Source organism: Artemia franciscana, unplaced genomic scaffold (assembly GCF_032884065.1).
Source record: "Artemia franciscana unplaced genomic scaffold, ASM3288406v1 Scaffold_592, whole genome shotgun sequence".
In the NCBI taxonomy this organism is placed as follows: Eukaryota; Metazoa; Arthropoda; class Branchiopoda; order Anostraca; family Artemiidae; genus Artemia; species Artemia franciscana.
This window is the reverse complement of record NW_027066231.1, coordinates 206,663-222,321: the sequence shown is the minus strand read 5'-3', so window position 1 is coordinate 222,321 and position 15,659 is coordinate 206,663. Positions and strand designations below refer to the sequence as shown.

General features: G+C 35.6%; 1 protein-coding gene across 1 annotated transcript in view; it reads right to left on the bottom strand.

Moving 5' to 3' along the window:
* Window positions 1–12,041, bottom strand: part of LOC136043428 (cystinosin homolog) — a 52,539-nt gene extending 40,498 nt beyond the window's left edge. The window contains exon 1 of the mRNA XM_065728339.1: window positions 11,955–12,041. Within this exon, the coding sequence (XP_065584411.1) occupies window positions 11,955–12,003 (49 nt within the window). The 5' untranslated portion in view covers window positions 12,004–12,041. The remainder of the gene's footprint in view (window positions 1–11,954) is intronic.
* Window positions 12,042–15,659: the final 3,618 nt, after the last annotated feature.

The following is a 15,659-nucleotide window of genomic DNA, read 5'->3' as shown; positions in this document are numbered from 1 at the left end:
AATGAAGTATATACAGACTTTGTTCTTTTGTCATTACAGTGTCTCTCAGCAGTAGCCTGGTCTTAATCCCAATTTACCAGTAAATTAGCAGTTTTCAATTGAAAAAATAAATTAGCAATCATCTAAATTGAAAAAAAATAGACAGGCTGTCTGCTAACATAAAACTACATGAAACTGACATACTGGGGACCACCACCGCACAGCCAGCACCCTTATCTGACTTTGAGCCATCAGTAAAAATTTGTATATGGTCTCTTAAGGTCAATTTCCTAGGTTGAAAGCAAATTCTATTTCCTATAGCATTGAAATACGCTACGAGATTTTCACCTTTCTCATTGGCTTAATTGCTCTCTTGAGGGTTGTACCAGAATATTTAAATACTGTTGAATATTACGACCGGATTTAAAGGGAATTTAAATTTTTTTCACATGTCTAATCGGTAACAGCTGACCATTGAAATTTGGTTGGTTACAAGTCAGATAACAGTTTAGCATTTGAATTTTCACAATGGGCAGAAAAAAATAAGAACAAATAAAGGATGGAAAAACCTGAGACATTGGTAAGTTCTATTCCAACGTTATTGTAGATTATATTACTTTTATTCATGTACAATTTACATTTTCAAATAGTTCGTGGTAACGAACTGTAGGGAGCGAAGGGGCTCAATAGTAACCAAAACTCTAAAAAACGAAGTTTTGATACAAATAGTTACATCAAAAGAATTGCATTTTAATGCTGATTTTAAATATATAAGTTTCATCAAGTTTAGTCTTACCGGTCAAAAGTTACGAGCCTGAGAAAATGTGCCTTATTTTAGAAAATAGGCGGAAATACCCTCTAAAAGTCACATAATCTTAACAAAATCACACCATCAGAGTCAGCGTATCCGAGAACCCTACTGTAGAAGTTTCAAGCCCCTATCATAAAAAAGGTGGAATTTTGTATTTTTGCCAGAAGACAGATAACGGGTGCGTATTTTTTGTTTTTTTCCTCAGGGGTGATTGTATCGACCTAGTTGTCCTAGAATGTCGCAAGAGGGTTCATTCTAACGTAAATTAAAAGTTCTAGTTTCCTTTTTAAGTGACCGAAAAACTGGAGGGCACCGAGACCCCCTCCAACGCACATTTTTCTCCAAGGTCACCGGATCAAAATTTTGAGATAACCATTCTGTTTAACTCAGTCAAAAACCTAATAAATATGTCTTAGGGGATGACTAGATCCACCTCAGCCCCTGGGGGAGGGGCGGCAACTTATAAACTTAGACCATTGTTTACACATAGTAGTTGTTAATTAGGAAGTGTACAGACGTTTTCGGGGGACGTTTTTGTGTTGGGATTAGGGTGGGTCGGGGGGGGGGCAGGTTACGTGGGAGGATCTTTCCATGGAGGAATTTTTCATGAGGGAAGAGAATTTCCATGAAGGGGTCGCAGGATTTTCTAGCATCATTTATAAAAAGACAATGAGAAAATATTTTTTTTCAACTGTAAGTAATGATCAACATTAAAACTTAAAACGAACATAAAATACTACTTAAATAAGGGGGTTTGTCTCTTCCACAATACCTTGCTCTTTACGCTAAGGTATTCTTAGTAACTTCAATTAGTTATTCTACGGCCTTTGTGATTCAAGGGTCATTCTGAAAGATTTGGGACAAAATTCAAGCTTTAGTGTAAAGAACAAGGTATTGACGAGGGGGCAAACTCCCTCATATACGTAATAAAAATACACACATATAGAAGTTCGTTACATAAGCTAATTCGTAAGGTACGTATGTTTATTACTAACAAAAACGTTTGTAAAAATAAAATAAAAAAAATCTAGTTGTATTTTCAAGTAACCAAACATTTGGAGGTAACTAGGCCTCCTTCCCCATCCCCTTTTTTTAGCGAAATCGTCCGATCAAAACTATGAGAAAGCCATTTAGCTTGTAAATAACATAAAATTGATTCTCCAAACTAAACATCCGTATGATATATGGGTAGATTATAGCAAAATATATCGTGCAAAGAGTACATTCTGGCAGAATATGCTTCAGTCTTTTGAGGATGCCAACTCCACGTGCAACTTTGGTGGAGATAATGTCGCTATGATGCTTCCACGATAGATTTGAATCAATATGGAAGCCGAGGTACCGCAGTGATTTAACTTGTAAAATAGGCTTTTCACCTAATAGAACTTTACTACTTACATCAACAGAATCACCCACTCTACAGAATGTCAGTAAGAATTTTTCTTTACATTCACGCACAGCAAACTTAAACTTGTAAACATCTCTAATCTTTTGAGAGTAATATGAGCTTTTACTATTAAATCATCTGCGGATTTTGCAAATACTGTTAGTAATATATGTATCCTTTAGATAAACGCACATCTTGTTCACATAAACTGAATAAAGTAAAGGGCCCAGCACAGACATTTTGCTATTTATAATGTTAGATATTGTCGTATGAGTGTCTACACCAGGTAACTACTTTACCCCATGAAATACAAGGCTATCAAGCATGGACTCCTGATCATAATTATCAAGCTTTTTTTCTATTCGACCGATTCTCTCCTCCAAATTTTCAATTTGAAATCTCAAACTAACAAGAGCCTGCTCAATTTTGCAAACTTTGGATTAAACTCGAGCGTGATTGAATCATAAACCTGGCTGATTATCAGTTCAGTACCTTCTTTGTTCAATGAATTTGGGTCATTGGGTCATTGGACGGTTAATTCGAAAAAATGAGGTATTTTTAAGTTACGAAGGAGTGATCGAATCTTAATGAAATCTCATATTTAGAAGGATCTTGCAACTCAGATCTTTTATTTTAGATCTGGCTGAATCCAGTTTCATGGGCAGGAGTTGTGGGGGGGGGACCGGAAATTTTGGAAAACGCTTAGAGTGGAAAGGTCACGATGAAATTTGGTGGGAAGAATAAGCACACATCCAAGATACGTGACTGACATAACTGGACCGGATCCGCACTCTTTGGGAGAGTTGGAGGGGGGGGGGGGTAATTCTAAAAAATTTGAAAAATGAGGTATTTGTAATTTATGAACTGGTGATCAGATCTTAATGAAACTTGATATTTAGAAGGATCTTGTGCTTCAGCACTCTTATTACGAATCCCGACCAGATCCGGTGACAGTAGGCGGAGTTGGAGGGGGAAACCGAAAATCTTGGAAAATGATTAGAGTGAAGAGATCAGGATGAAACTTGGTGTGTAGAATAAGGAAATATCGTAGATACGTGATTGACGTAACCGGACTGGATCCGCTCTCTTTGGGGGAGTTACGGGGTCTAGTGCTTTGGCGAGTTCGGTGCTTCTGGACGTGCTAGGACAATAAAGATTGGCAGGCATGTCAGGGACCTGCACAAACTGACTTGATAAAGTCGTTTTCCCGATTTGACCATCTGGGGGGGCTGAAGGGAGAGGAAAAATTTAAAAAAATGAGGTATGTTTAACTTACCAGTGGGTGATCAGATTGTAATGAAATTTGATATTTAGAAGGACCTGGTGTCTTAGAGCTCTTATTTTAAATCCCGACCGGCATTAATTATCTGATTTTCCTTTTCAATCAATCCATTGATTCTTAGAATTTTGCTAGAGCTCATACCATATGAGCTCTTGGCTCTTCCGACCTCGTCATAAGTGCCATATGAGCTCTTAGCTCTTGTTTTTTTTTTTTTTTTTCAGGAAGAAAAACTTGCCCGAACAAGAAAGTTTACCAGAACAAGAAAAATTTCCAGTGTCTCCAAATTGTTCCAGGCTTTCCGAATCTCCGAATCCGGCTTTAACTATTATAGATGATTCTACGGTTAGTAAAAACGCGGCATCTGGTAGCTCTTGCGATTTTGGTTCGCCAGGAGAAAGCTTTGGAATCGATTTGTCTGGAATTCCAGATGTAAATTGTATAGTCAACTTGCGTCATATGCTTAGTGAATTTATAGAAGCAATGAAACATCAGTTCAATTGCAAGGACGGGAAATCAAAGCTTCGCGTGAAAGAAATTAAAAACACTGGACTCCAAACAAAGCTCGTCATTATCTACCAAGACTGTGTCTAGAAAATGCGAGTAGAAGGTGAGCCGGAAGCCCCCCTCACTACTGTAAAAGAATACCTAACAAATTTCAGTTAACAGATATTAGGTAACAAAAAAGAGAAGATCAACAATTTACGAGGCAACGTGAACGTGAAAGCTGTATGGGGTATCATGGGGACCGGAGGAGGCTACGCATCTTTGAACGAATTATTAAGTGTATTAGGAATAAAAAATATGACTCCGAAAACGTTTCTGAATTTGGAACGCATGGATGGATGCACTATCAGATGTCTTAGAAGAAAATGATCGTGAATCCCTGAAATTAGCCATTCATGAGGACAGGTTTATCAACGATTTTTTCTGGACTAAGGTCATCTGTGATGGCGGCTGGAATAAACGCCGCAAAGGACACGATTATACTGCAAAAGGTTGTGCCGGGGTAATCATTGATGCCTTTACGAAAAAATTATTATATGTAGGAATAAGAAATAAATGTTGTTACCTCTGCTTCAGCTCAAAGAAGGCAAACCAGAAAGTGAAAGATCATGTTTGCTTTACAAACTACAATGATCCCTCAAAGAGCATGGAAACCGACATTCTTGTTGAAGATTTTCGCCAAAGTGAAGCCATGCATAACCTTCAGTATTTACAATACATCGGAGACGGCGATTCTAGTATTTTTTACAAGCTAAGACAAAGTGTTTCATACGGATCATATATCCAAAAAGAAGAATGTGCCAATCACGTAACCAAGAACTATACAAAATACCTCCATAATGTTGTGAAGACAAAAAAAATGGATGCACAGCAAATTTCTTTCAAATGACATAATTCTAAAGCTAACCAAAAATCTACGAGGTGCAATAAAAAAGAACTCGGCTGATGGTGGGTCTGCCGAAAATCTAAGACAACTCTTACGAAGAGGCCCAGAGCATGTGTTTGGTAATCATAAACAGTGTGATTCTGGCTGTGCCAAAAAGAATGGGGTCTTAGAAACTGTGGAGAACCGCTATAATAACCTTCCGAAAACTATTTTGGAGGATGTAAAAGCTGGCGTGGAAAATATTTGTAAAAAAGCGGACTTATTAAGAAACGATGCAACGACCAATCTTGCCGAGAATTATATGTCTGTTGCAATGAAATTCGTCGGCGGAAAAAAAATAGACCACTCGAAACGTTGGTCATACCATGCCAGGATAAGTGGAGCAAGCCTATCCTACTCCTTGGGCCCGAAATGGCAATCTTCTACATGGAAAAAAAAACATTTGGCTACAGTCCTTGCAAAATAACAAAAGAATACACGGTGAAAACTTCTAATCTTCGGAAACGGACAAAACAAATCAGAAAAGATATTACGCAACCATGAGTGGGAGATATCTGTCCAAAAAGAAAGAGAATCAGAGTTTGTCTAAAGGCAATCAAAATTACAGACCAAATTGCAACAAGCCTGATATGAATCCAGAGGAATTTGAAATCACAAAGGCTGATTATATTGCAAAAAATATGAATCTGGATGGAGCCAAACTGCAGGAGATCTACGTAAACACAAAGGGGCAAAATGATAACTGGTTATTTGAGAGGAGCAAAAGGATTACTACCACTTATTTTCATAGAATAGCTTCTCGCAAAAAAAATACTTCAACCGCACCCATAGTCAAGAATATCCAAATTAATTCTAATTTCAAATCTATTCCAATGCTTAGGGGAATTCAACTGGAGGCTATTGCACTGACGGCGTACGATCAGAGAGAGGGAGTATCATTAATAAAAGGAGATCAAATGGGACTACTCATTCATCCAAATATCAAGTTTCTTGGAGCTTCTCTTGATGGTCGCTTAGAAAACGGCACACCAGTTGAAGTGAAGGCTGTCCATAATATTCCCAGAGGAATGACTATAAGGGAAGTGGCATCCCAAAAAGGATTGGTAAAGAACTTTTTCCTATGGTCACACAATTCAAAATTGGAGTTAAAGTAAAATCACAAATACTATGCTCAAATTCAAGGTCAGCTAGAAATCACCAATCAAGAAGAATGTCACTTGGTGGTATATCACCATGAGTATGATGTGGAAATTTTAACTATTCTGAGATCAAAAGAGTATTTTTTGTCCATATTATCAAAGCTTCAGGAGTTTTGGAGCGATTGTTTACTTCCGGAGATATTAGACTCGCGATTGATTAGGAACATGCCACTTAGAGAGCCTGTCTTAGTCCGAGCTGCAATAAATCGCGGAATGAAACGGACTTTGGAGCCAGAAGACAGTGGATGTGAGAAAATTACTTGGTCCAACACTGAAAGTGAATATTGAAAGTGAATTTTCCATTGACATGTGAAGAGCATTGACATGCGAATAGTAGAGAGATTGTTTAGGGGTCATAATGTATTAGTAGCAGTATTGTTAACCTTAACCTATTATGGTTGTTTGAATAGTAGACTATTATAGGTTAACTATTAGTGTTGGTGAATAGCATATAAATATTAGTAAGTAAATTCTATTTGAGAAATTTCAGAATTCTGTCGAAGTCCAAACCATGTTGATAAATAAACTCTAATTACGTTGAGATTTAGTTTGCTACTTTAGGCACTTCCAGGTAAGCTAGGACAGCTTAAATTTGGCAGGCGTATCAGGGAGCAGACCAGATTAAATTGGAAATAGTCATTTTCCTGATCTGACCATCTGGGGGGGGGGGAGTGGGGGCCAGTTAATTCGGAAAAATAATATTTTTTGGGGGGACGGTAATATTTCAGAAAAATTTCGGTTAATAGAAAAATGAAATATTTTTAACTTACGAACGGGTGACGGGATCTTAACGAATTTGATATTTGGAAAAATGTTGCGTCTCAGAGCTCTTATTTCAAATCCCAACTGGATCTGGTGACACTGGGGGAATTGAGGAGGGAACCTAAAATCTTGGAAAACGCTTAGAGTAGAGGGATCAGGATGAAACCTGATGGGAAAAGTAAGCACAAGTCCTAGATACGCGATTGACATAACCAGAACGGATCCGCTCTCTTTGGGGGAGTTGGGGGGGTTAATTCTGAAAAAATAGAAAAAATAAGGCATTTTTAACTTAGGAAAGAGTCATCAGATACCAATGAAATTTGGAGTTTGGAAGGATATCGTGTCTCATAACTCTTATTTTAAATTCCGACCGGATCCGGTGACATTGGGGGGAAGACGGGAGGGGGAACCTAAAATCATGGAAAACGCTTAGAGTGGAGGGATCGAGATGAAACTTGGTGGTAAAATTAATCATAAGTCCTAGATATGAGATTGACATAACTGGAACGGATCTGCTCTCTTCGGGGGAGTTGGGAGGAGGATGGTTAATTCTGAAAAGTTAAAAAAATAAGGTATTTTCAACTGACGAAAGAGAGATTGGATCTTATAGAAATTTGATATTTGGATGGATATCACGTCTCAGAGCTCTTATTTTAAATCCCGACCGGATCCAGTGAAGAGGAAGTTGGGGGGGGACCCAAAATCTTGGAAAATGCTTAGAGTACAGGGGTCAGGATGAAACTTGGTGGTAAAAATAAGTATGAGTCCTAGAAACGGGATTGACATAACCGGAACAGATCTGCTCTCTTTGGGGGAGTTGGGGAGGGAGGGTTAATTCTAAAAAATAGAAAAAGTTAGGTATTTTAACTTATGAAAAAGTTATTGTACCTTTATGAAATTTCATATTTAGAAGGACCTCGAAACTCAGATCTCTCATTTTAAATCCCTACCAGATTCAGTGTCATTAGGGGGGGGGGGGCATTACTGGTATGGATCCGTTCTCTTTGAGGGAGCTAAAAGTTGTTAATTTGGAAAAATTAGAAAAATTGAGGTATTTTTAACTTAAGAATGGGTGACCAGGCCTTAATAAAAAATTTTAATTAGAAGAAACTCAGGTCCCAGAGCTCTTCTTTCAAATCCCGACCAGCTCTTTTGACAGTGCGGGGGGGAATTGGAGGGGGGAACTGGAAATCTTGGAAAACGCTTATAAATGGCGTAGATACGTAATTGACGTAACCAGACTGGATCCGTTTTCTTTGGGGGAGTTAGGTGGTGTGGTTCAGTGCTTTGGTGAGTTTAGTGCTTCTGGACATGCTAAGACGATAAAAATTGGTAAGCATGTCAGGGAGCTGCACTAATTGACTTGTTACAGTTGTTTTCCTCGATTCGACCATCTGGAGGGCTGAAGGGAGGGGGAAAATTAGAAAAATTGAGGTATTTTTAACTTACGAGTGGGCAATTGGATCTTAATGAATTCTGATATTTAGAAGTACCTTGTATCTCAAAGCTCTTATTTTAAATCCCGACCAGCATTAAGCCTCTGATTTTCCTTTTAAAGCAATCTATTGATTCTTAGAATTTTGCTAGAGCTCATATCACATGAGCTCTTGGCTCTTCTTGACCTTGTCACAAGTGTCATATGAGCTCTTAGCTCTTGTTTTTGATGAATAGTATATAAATATAAGTAGTTTCAAAAATTTATTAATACCCCTAAGGGGTTTCCTTCCTCCCTTACCTGTATTTATGACCCCAGGGCAAGGGTGCTTAATGTTTATTATGTACCTTCAGGAACATATCACTTTAAATGACATTAATTTAATAAGTATATGCATTACTCTGTAAAGCAAAGTATATGATTACCCCGGTTCCAAACCGGGGTAATCAGTCATTTATGAATGAGCCTATAAATCATCAACTATATGAGATGATGGGGAAAACCAAAATATTCTAAGATACAGCACTATTAGGAATAAAACGAGACCCCGTGGAACTAAAATGGACGAATATCCTACAACTTTAGATTAAAAAAAATAATGTTTGTATATTTTATAGGCCTACAATCGGCGTTTCTTTACTTTTAAGGGCCAATAATGTCTAAAATAATGTGTTTTAAAGAATAACGTTCTTTTTAAAAATAATATTCATACATTTTATAGGCCTACAATCAATGTTTCTTTACTTTTAAAGGCCAATAATGTTTAAAATAATGTGTTTTTAAGAATAATGTTCTTTTTAAAAATAATGTTCATACATTTTATAGGCCTACAATCAGTGTTTCTTTATTTTTAAAGGCCAATAATGTTTAAAATAATGTGTTTTTAAGAATAATGTTCTTTTTTAAAATAATGTTCATACATTTTATAGGTCTACAATCGGTGTTTCTTTACTTTTAAAGTCCAATAATGTTTAAAATGATTTTTTTTAAAGAAAAATATTCTTTTTAAAAATAATGTTCATACATTTTATAGGCCTACAATCAGTGTTTCTTTACTTTTAAAGCCAAACTGTTATCTGCTTTGTAACCTAACAAATTCCAATTCATATGGTGTTAAAATGATATTGCCTCAAGGTGTTGTTGCCAATTATACATGTTTTCAACTTCCTTTTAAATCTCGTCTTAATGCTAAGGAGATGTCAACATTCTTAATGATAGTCTGGCAAACCCCTCAAGGAGTCCTTAAGCCAATGAGAAAGGAGGAAATCTTGAATACTAAGAATTATTGCTAAAAATCATCTGTTATAACTACAAACTTAAGAATCTTTGGGATTAATTGTCAGTATAAGATCTACAAAACGACACAAAAATCAAGGCTATATGATTAGTACAACCCTTTTAAACAGTAAAGGAAGAATATCTTAAATGGCAAATTTTAAAGGAAACTGATGATAATAAAAAAAAAAAATTCACAGCCAAAAGTTTTGAAATCTTGTGGCAAATCAAGAGGCTACTTTACAATTCTCTACATCTTCTAAAAGTAATTTTATTGCTACTTTTAAAAATTAGAGGTGTCCCCACTAATTAATTTTTTATGAAGCTCTAAAGAAAAAAAAATGCAAATTTGTTCAGCCTATTCATGTTAAAGCTTTCAATGAAGCCACAGTAATTTTTTCATCAAAGAATCTGCGTGTGTCTGTTGCTAATATGCATTTCACTGCTATAGGAAAATAGCATTGGCTTCAAACCTTGGAGATTGACCTTAAGTGGTCAGTTTGTCTTAGCCAGTGATGTTTGAGAGTCAAGTTATTATCATTCCCATGATCAGATACAGGAAAATACACATTATTCTTTATTGCACACAGCTTATTCAATATGTTATCCTCAAAAACCATCATATTAATGGATACTATATTTGGGCACTCATTTGAAAGCAAATTATTACACCTATAAAAAGCTGAAGTTTTCCTATCCTTAACTAACATCACTATTATAATTATTTATAATTTCCATCTTGACTAGCCTATATCCTCAATTAAACTAGATTTTTTAGTGAAATACTTCACAAGTAGCCTGTCACAGTGTAGCTTAAGCATGCTCACCCCTAATTCAATCATCATAACTGGAATAGGGTACTATTTAGGCAGCCATTGGATTGCCTAAGTACACTGTGGAACACTGTATCTAACTTTTTAAGGTTCTTCTGACTAGCATCACCATATATAAAGATACCATAATCAAACTTACTAACAATAACAGCCTTTATAATTTTACTAAGATACTTAAAAGGAGCAACCCTTTTCCCTTACACATGACACATTACATTTATAAGGTTTAATCTACTCCTAATATTACCTAGTAAATACTCTATGAATTTCAACCATGTCATTTTACCATCAAAAATTAGGCCAGGTAGTAGAAAGAGTCATCCAGCCTACTAAGCTGATTTAAAAAAATTTACTTGTGGTACTGCAGTATTATTATTTTTTGAGAAAAGCATACCAACTGTATTCTCAGGTGATAATGTCATATTATTCTTGCTGCACCATTATTGAACATTATTTAAAATTATTTGCATCACTGACTGTAAAATAAGATGTATTTTCCAAGTTGTTACCAGGGCAATGTCATCAGTATATATTGGTAAAATTCTAGTTAATTGACTTCTTGCTATCTTGGAAAGGGTTTAGGTTAGGAAAATTAAATTTTCAGGGATGAGTCTGCAGGCTAAAGTATGTCCTGGGAAGGTATCTTAAAGTACCCACCTCCACTCCTTCTCCCTCTAGAGGGCCCTGAAATGCCTACATGACAGGTCTATACCTATTGAAATTTTGACAAAACTACATTTTACCTTAATTTTCAGTTACTAGTTGCTTTATCTCTTCATTTAGTTCTGTAAATTCAATTCCTGTTATTTGAGTAGAATTTTGAGCCATATCAATGTTTTTTTTCAAAATTTAGGAAATATATTTGCATATCTTTAAAACCTTATAAAATGGAACTGAGCAAAGTTATGAAGCTGAAAACAATTTTGTTGTACTTCAATTAAGCAGAAGATCTATTTTGCGAAGTTTCACTTTTATAACACATATATTTTTAAAGGTCATCAAAGGTCAGGGTCCTCTAGAGGGAGAAGGAGTGGAGGTAGTTGCTTCAAAATACCTTCCCAGGACATACTTTAGTCTTTAGATTCATCCCTGAAAGTTTCATTTTTCTAACCTAAACCTTTTCTGAGATAGCAAGAAGTCAATTAAATAAAATTTTACCAAATAGGCCTATATAAATAGGCTTTGCAGCCAAGGACAGTGGACATGTCCAAGTCACTGCAACAAATTACAAACAGAATAGGACTTAAAACTCTCCCTTACGGTAGACCCAAATCATTTTTACCCTGAGAATTTGTACTGTACTACACCCACTAGTATCTACCCTAAACTCACAATTTCTCAAAAAGCCAGAAGAGTAAGAGGTGCTTATCTTCTTTCAAGGATAGTAAAAAACCATCACCTACAGTTTTACTTTCATGAAGTACCTTACAGACTGTTTTATTCTTTGTTTCTTGACTCTTCATTCTAGAATTGAAATGGTTGTTGTCTGTAGCTCACCAGATTTAGGCTAATGAAATTGACTTAGCTGATGATTTTAATTACTATTTACGAAATCTATGCTAAAGGTACATATTTTTTTCATAAAATTCATAAATACTAACTCTTAATAAAAGCAGTTATTCCTAAGAAGCATAAAAAGAGGTTCAGCATATCCTTCTCGCAAATACAAGCACTTTTGAAATTTGAAAACTACTGCTCGACAAATACATCCAAAAAGCCGATTCACGAAAATATGTTACTCATAACAAACTTACCTTGTGCTGACTTGAACCAATCATAATTTTTATAGATTAGGAAGTTACCAGCTGGCTTGAGTATTTCTCAAGATAGCGTTATCTATTCTTATTTCCCTAAATAAATTAAAATCGCGGTCACAAAAGCACTTACCCAGGCAAAAATCGGATAGGCAGTGACGACGTTACAACAAAACATCTCAAGTACTTACCTGAAAGCTTAAATTCCCATTTTCAGCTTTTTTCAAGATATGGATCACCGGAGATTTTTTACCAAAGAGTTTCTTTAAGAAATAACCACATATATCTCCAAGAAAGGAAATGATTCTAACATATCTTACAAACCCAACACAATTTTTGTGTTCTGAGCAGAGTGTTGAAACTTATGGTCTTCTCCAGGCTTGATTATGAATATTTCTGGGATAACCTGCTTCGATCCCAGAGAACTCGATTCCAAGGCATGTAGCCCTCTGGCAACTGTTTTTATGGACTTGGAGCAAAAAAATTGTCTCTACAAGTTCGTATTTCTTTTCCTTTTTTTCTAACCAAATAATTACTTGTAACATATTATGTATACATGGAAAGCGTTCAATAGTGTCGACAGTATGAAAACAATGATTACTGTACTGTTCAGTGTAATAACTAAAAACCATGAAATTCTGGTACGAAAATTAGATATTTCCTGTCAAATAGAAAGGTAAAATTTAAGATTCTACCAAAATTAGAAGAAGTGGAGGTGTGAAGTTTACGAGAGATCTTATTCTTCTCATTTTCAAAATGCAATCTCAAAAATTCTAGACCACATTTGGCCTTTTTTCTACTTTATGGCACCTATCTGTATTGGCTAGCATATACCAATGATACCGTTGTACTCAGTGGATGATAAACTGACTTACATGACAAGATCGAATCCACAGTGAATTCCTATCCATATTGACAAGGGCCAGTTTTAACCTTCAGTGCTCTTAAACGTGATCTTGTGGCCAGTGGGTGCCATGCAGTCATCGCGGTGTCCAAACTTTAATGTCTAGGCATCATGATTGCAGATACGAATTTTAAGACCGGAAAATCCATTGTTAATCAAATAACCAACGCTATTAAAAGCGCTTGTTGGTCTATGATGCCGAATCGAAGATGATCCTCTAAAAATCCTTTGGCGTCAATATTTCATTCGGACTGCCAGTCACATGTAATTTACTCTGTTCGGAAATCCAAGGCACTGATACTGAGAGATAGTATAACAACCTAAATATACCAAAATAATCGCACAATAATTATGAAAAAGTTATTTCACCTGCAAGTAAGAAGCAGCATTAAAAACTAAAACAAACAGAACACATCCAAGTGTTATCAGAATTCCTGGACTTAAAAAAATGGTCTTCCAGAGTCACCCAAACAATGGTTTAGGATTCAAAATGACTCCCAAATTTATCATTAGTCTTGCATAGTCAGACTAGTGAATTTACATTTTTCACCTGGATTCATTTGAGTGTTGTTCTTTGATTTTTGGAAGCAATGATGAAAGTTGATTTCTTTATTTCTTTTTATTATACTCCACCATAATCTCTTTGTAGATTGTGACCAGTCAGCTGATCACTTACATTATTATATCTATAAAAGACCCAATTTTAATTACTAATTTTTCTCGTATATATATATATATATATATATATATATATATATATATATATATATATATATATATATATATATATATATATATATATATATATATATATATATATAATATATATATATATATATATTATTATATGTGCTGATACTGAGTATTGGGTGGGGGAAAGAGTCGCTCTCGGCTTATATCAGATATAATAGTTTCTTTTGAAAAGTTATATCTTGTTTCAAAAACTAAAGTTAAATTATTTATTCATATTAGAATTGGTAAGAATTGGAGATTCAAGGGATCACATCCCTCTTTAGTCAGATAAACATGCTTTTTAAAAGGAAAATAAAGATCGACATTAAGTCTTAAAGCGATTAAATAAAAAAAACAAGTTTTTTTAACTGAAAGTAAGGAGCGACATTAAAACTTAAAACGAACAGAAATTACTTCGTATATGAAAGAGGCTGCTTCCTCATCAACGCCCCGCTCTTTACGCTAAAGTTTGACTCTGTCTCTCAATTCTTCTTTTTAAAACAGTAAAAAACTTTAGCGTAAAGAGCGGGGCGTTGATGAGGAAGCAGCCTCTTTCATATACGAAGTAATTTCTGTTCGTTTTAAGTTTTAATGTCGCTCCTTACTTTCAGTTAAAAAAACTTGTTTTTTTTATTTAATTTCTGAACGTTTTTGAATCAATGCATGTTTTGATTTTGGCTCTCCGCAGAGGAATAATTAAAACGAAATTTGCATTTTTTTTTTTTTTTGGCTATATGGCTTTCTCATATTTTGATCGAATGATTTTGAGAAAAAAAGAGCGGGGGAGGAAACCTAGTTGCCCTCCGAGTTTTGGTTAATTAAAAAGGCAACTAGAACTTTTAATTTTTTACGAATATTTTTATTAGTAAAAGATTTACGTAACTTATAAATTAGCTTACGTAAAGAACTTTTGTATTGTCATATTTTTATTACATATATGAGGGGGTTCGCCCCCTTGTCAGATCCTCGCTCTTTACACTAAAGCTTAAATTTTGTCCCAATTCATTAAGAATGACCCCAGAATCACAAAAGCCGTAGAATAAATCGTTGAAATTACTAAAAATACTTTAACGTAAAGAGCGAGGTATTAGGAGGAGGTGAGCCCCTCAAATGGGTAATAATTTCTGTTTGTTTTAAGTTTTAATGCTGTTCCTCACTTCCAGCTGAAAGAACTTTTTCATATTTATTTTTTCATTGTGTTTTTAAATAATGCTAGTAAATCCTGCGCTCCCTTCATGGAGATTTTCTTCCCCCATGACAAATTATCGATGGAAAGTTCCCCCAGCATATCCCCCTCTTCTCAACCCCTCCCCCAAACAAAAAAATCCTCCTGAAAACGCCTGTACACTTCCCAATAACCATTACTATGTGTAAGCATTGGTCAAAGTTTGTAACTTGTTGCCCCCCCATGGGGACTGTGGGGGAGTAAGTCGTCCCCAAAGACATAGTTATAAGGTTTTTCGACTACGCTGAATAAAATGGCTATCTCAGAATTTGATCCGTTGACTTTGGTGAAATAATTAGCGTGGAGGGGCCCTAGGTGCCCTCCAATTTTTTGGTCGCTTAAAAAGGCCACTAGAACTTTTCATTTCCGTTAGAATGAGCCCTCTTGCAACATTCTAGGACAACTGGGTCGATACGATCACCCCTGGGGAAAAAAAAAAAAAAACAAATAAACATGCATCCGTGATCTGCCTTCTGGCAAAAAATACAAAATTCCACATTTTTGTAGATAGGAGCTTGAAACTTCTACAGTAGGGTTCTCTGATACGCTGAATCTGATGGTGTGATTTTCGTTAAGATTCTATGACTTCTAGGGGGCATTTCCTCCTATTTTCTAAAATAACGCAAATTTTCTCAGGCTCGTAACTTTTTATGGGTAAGACTAAACATGGTGAAACTTATATATTTAAAAT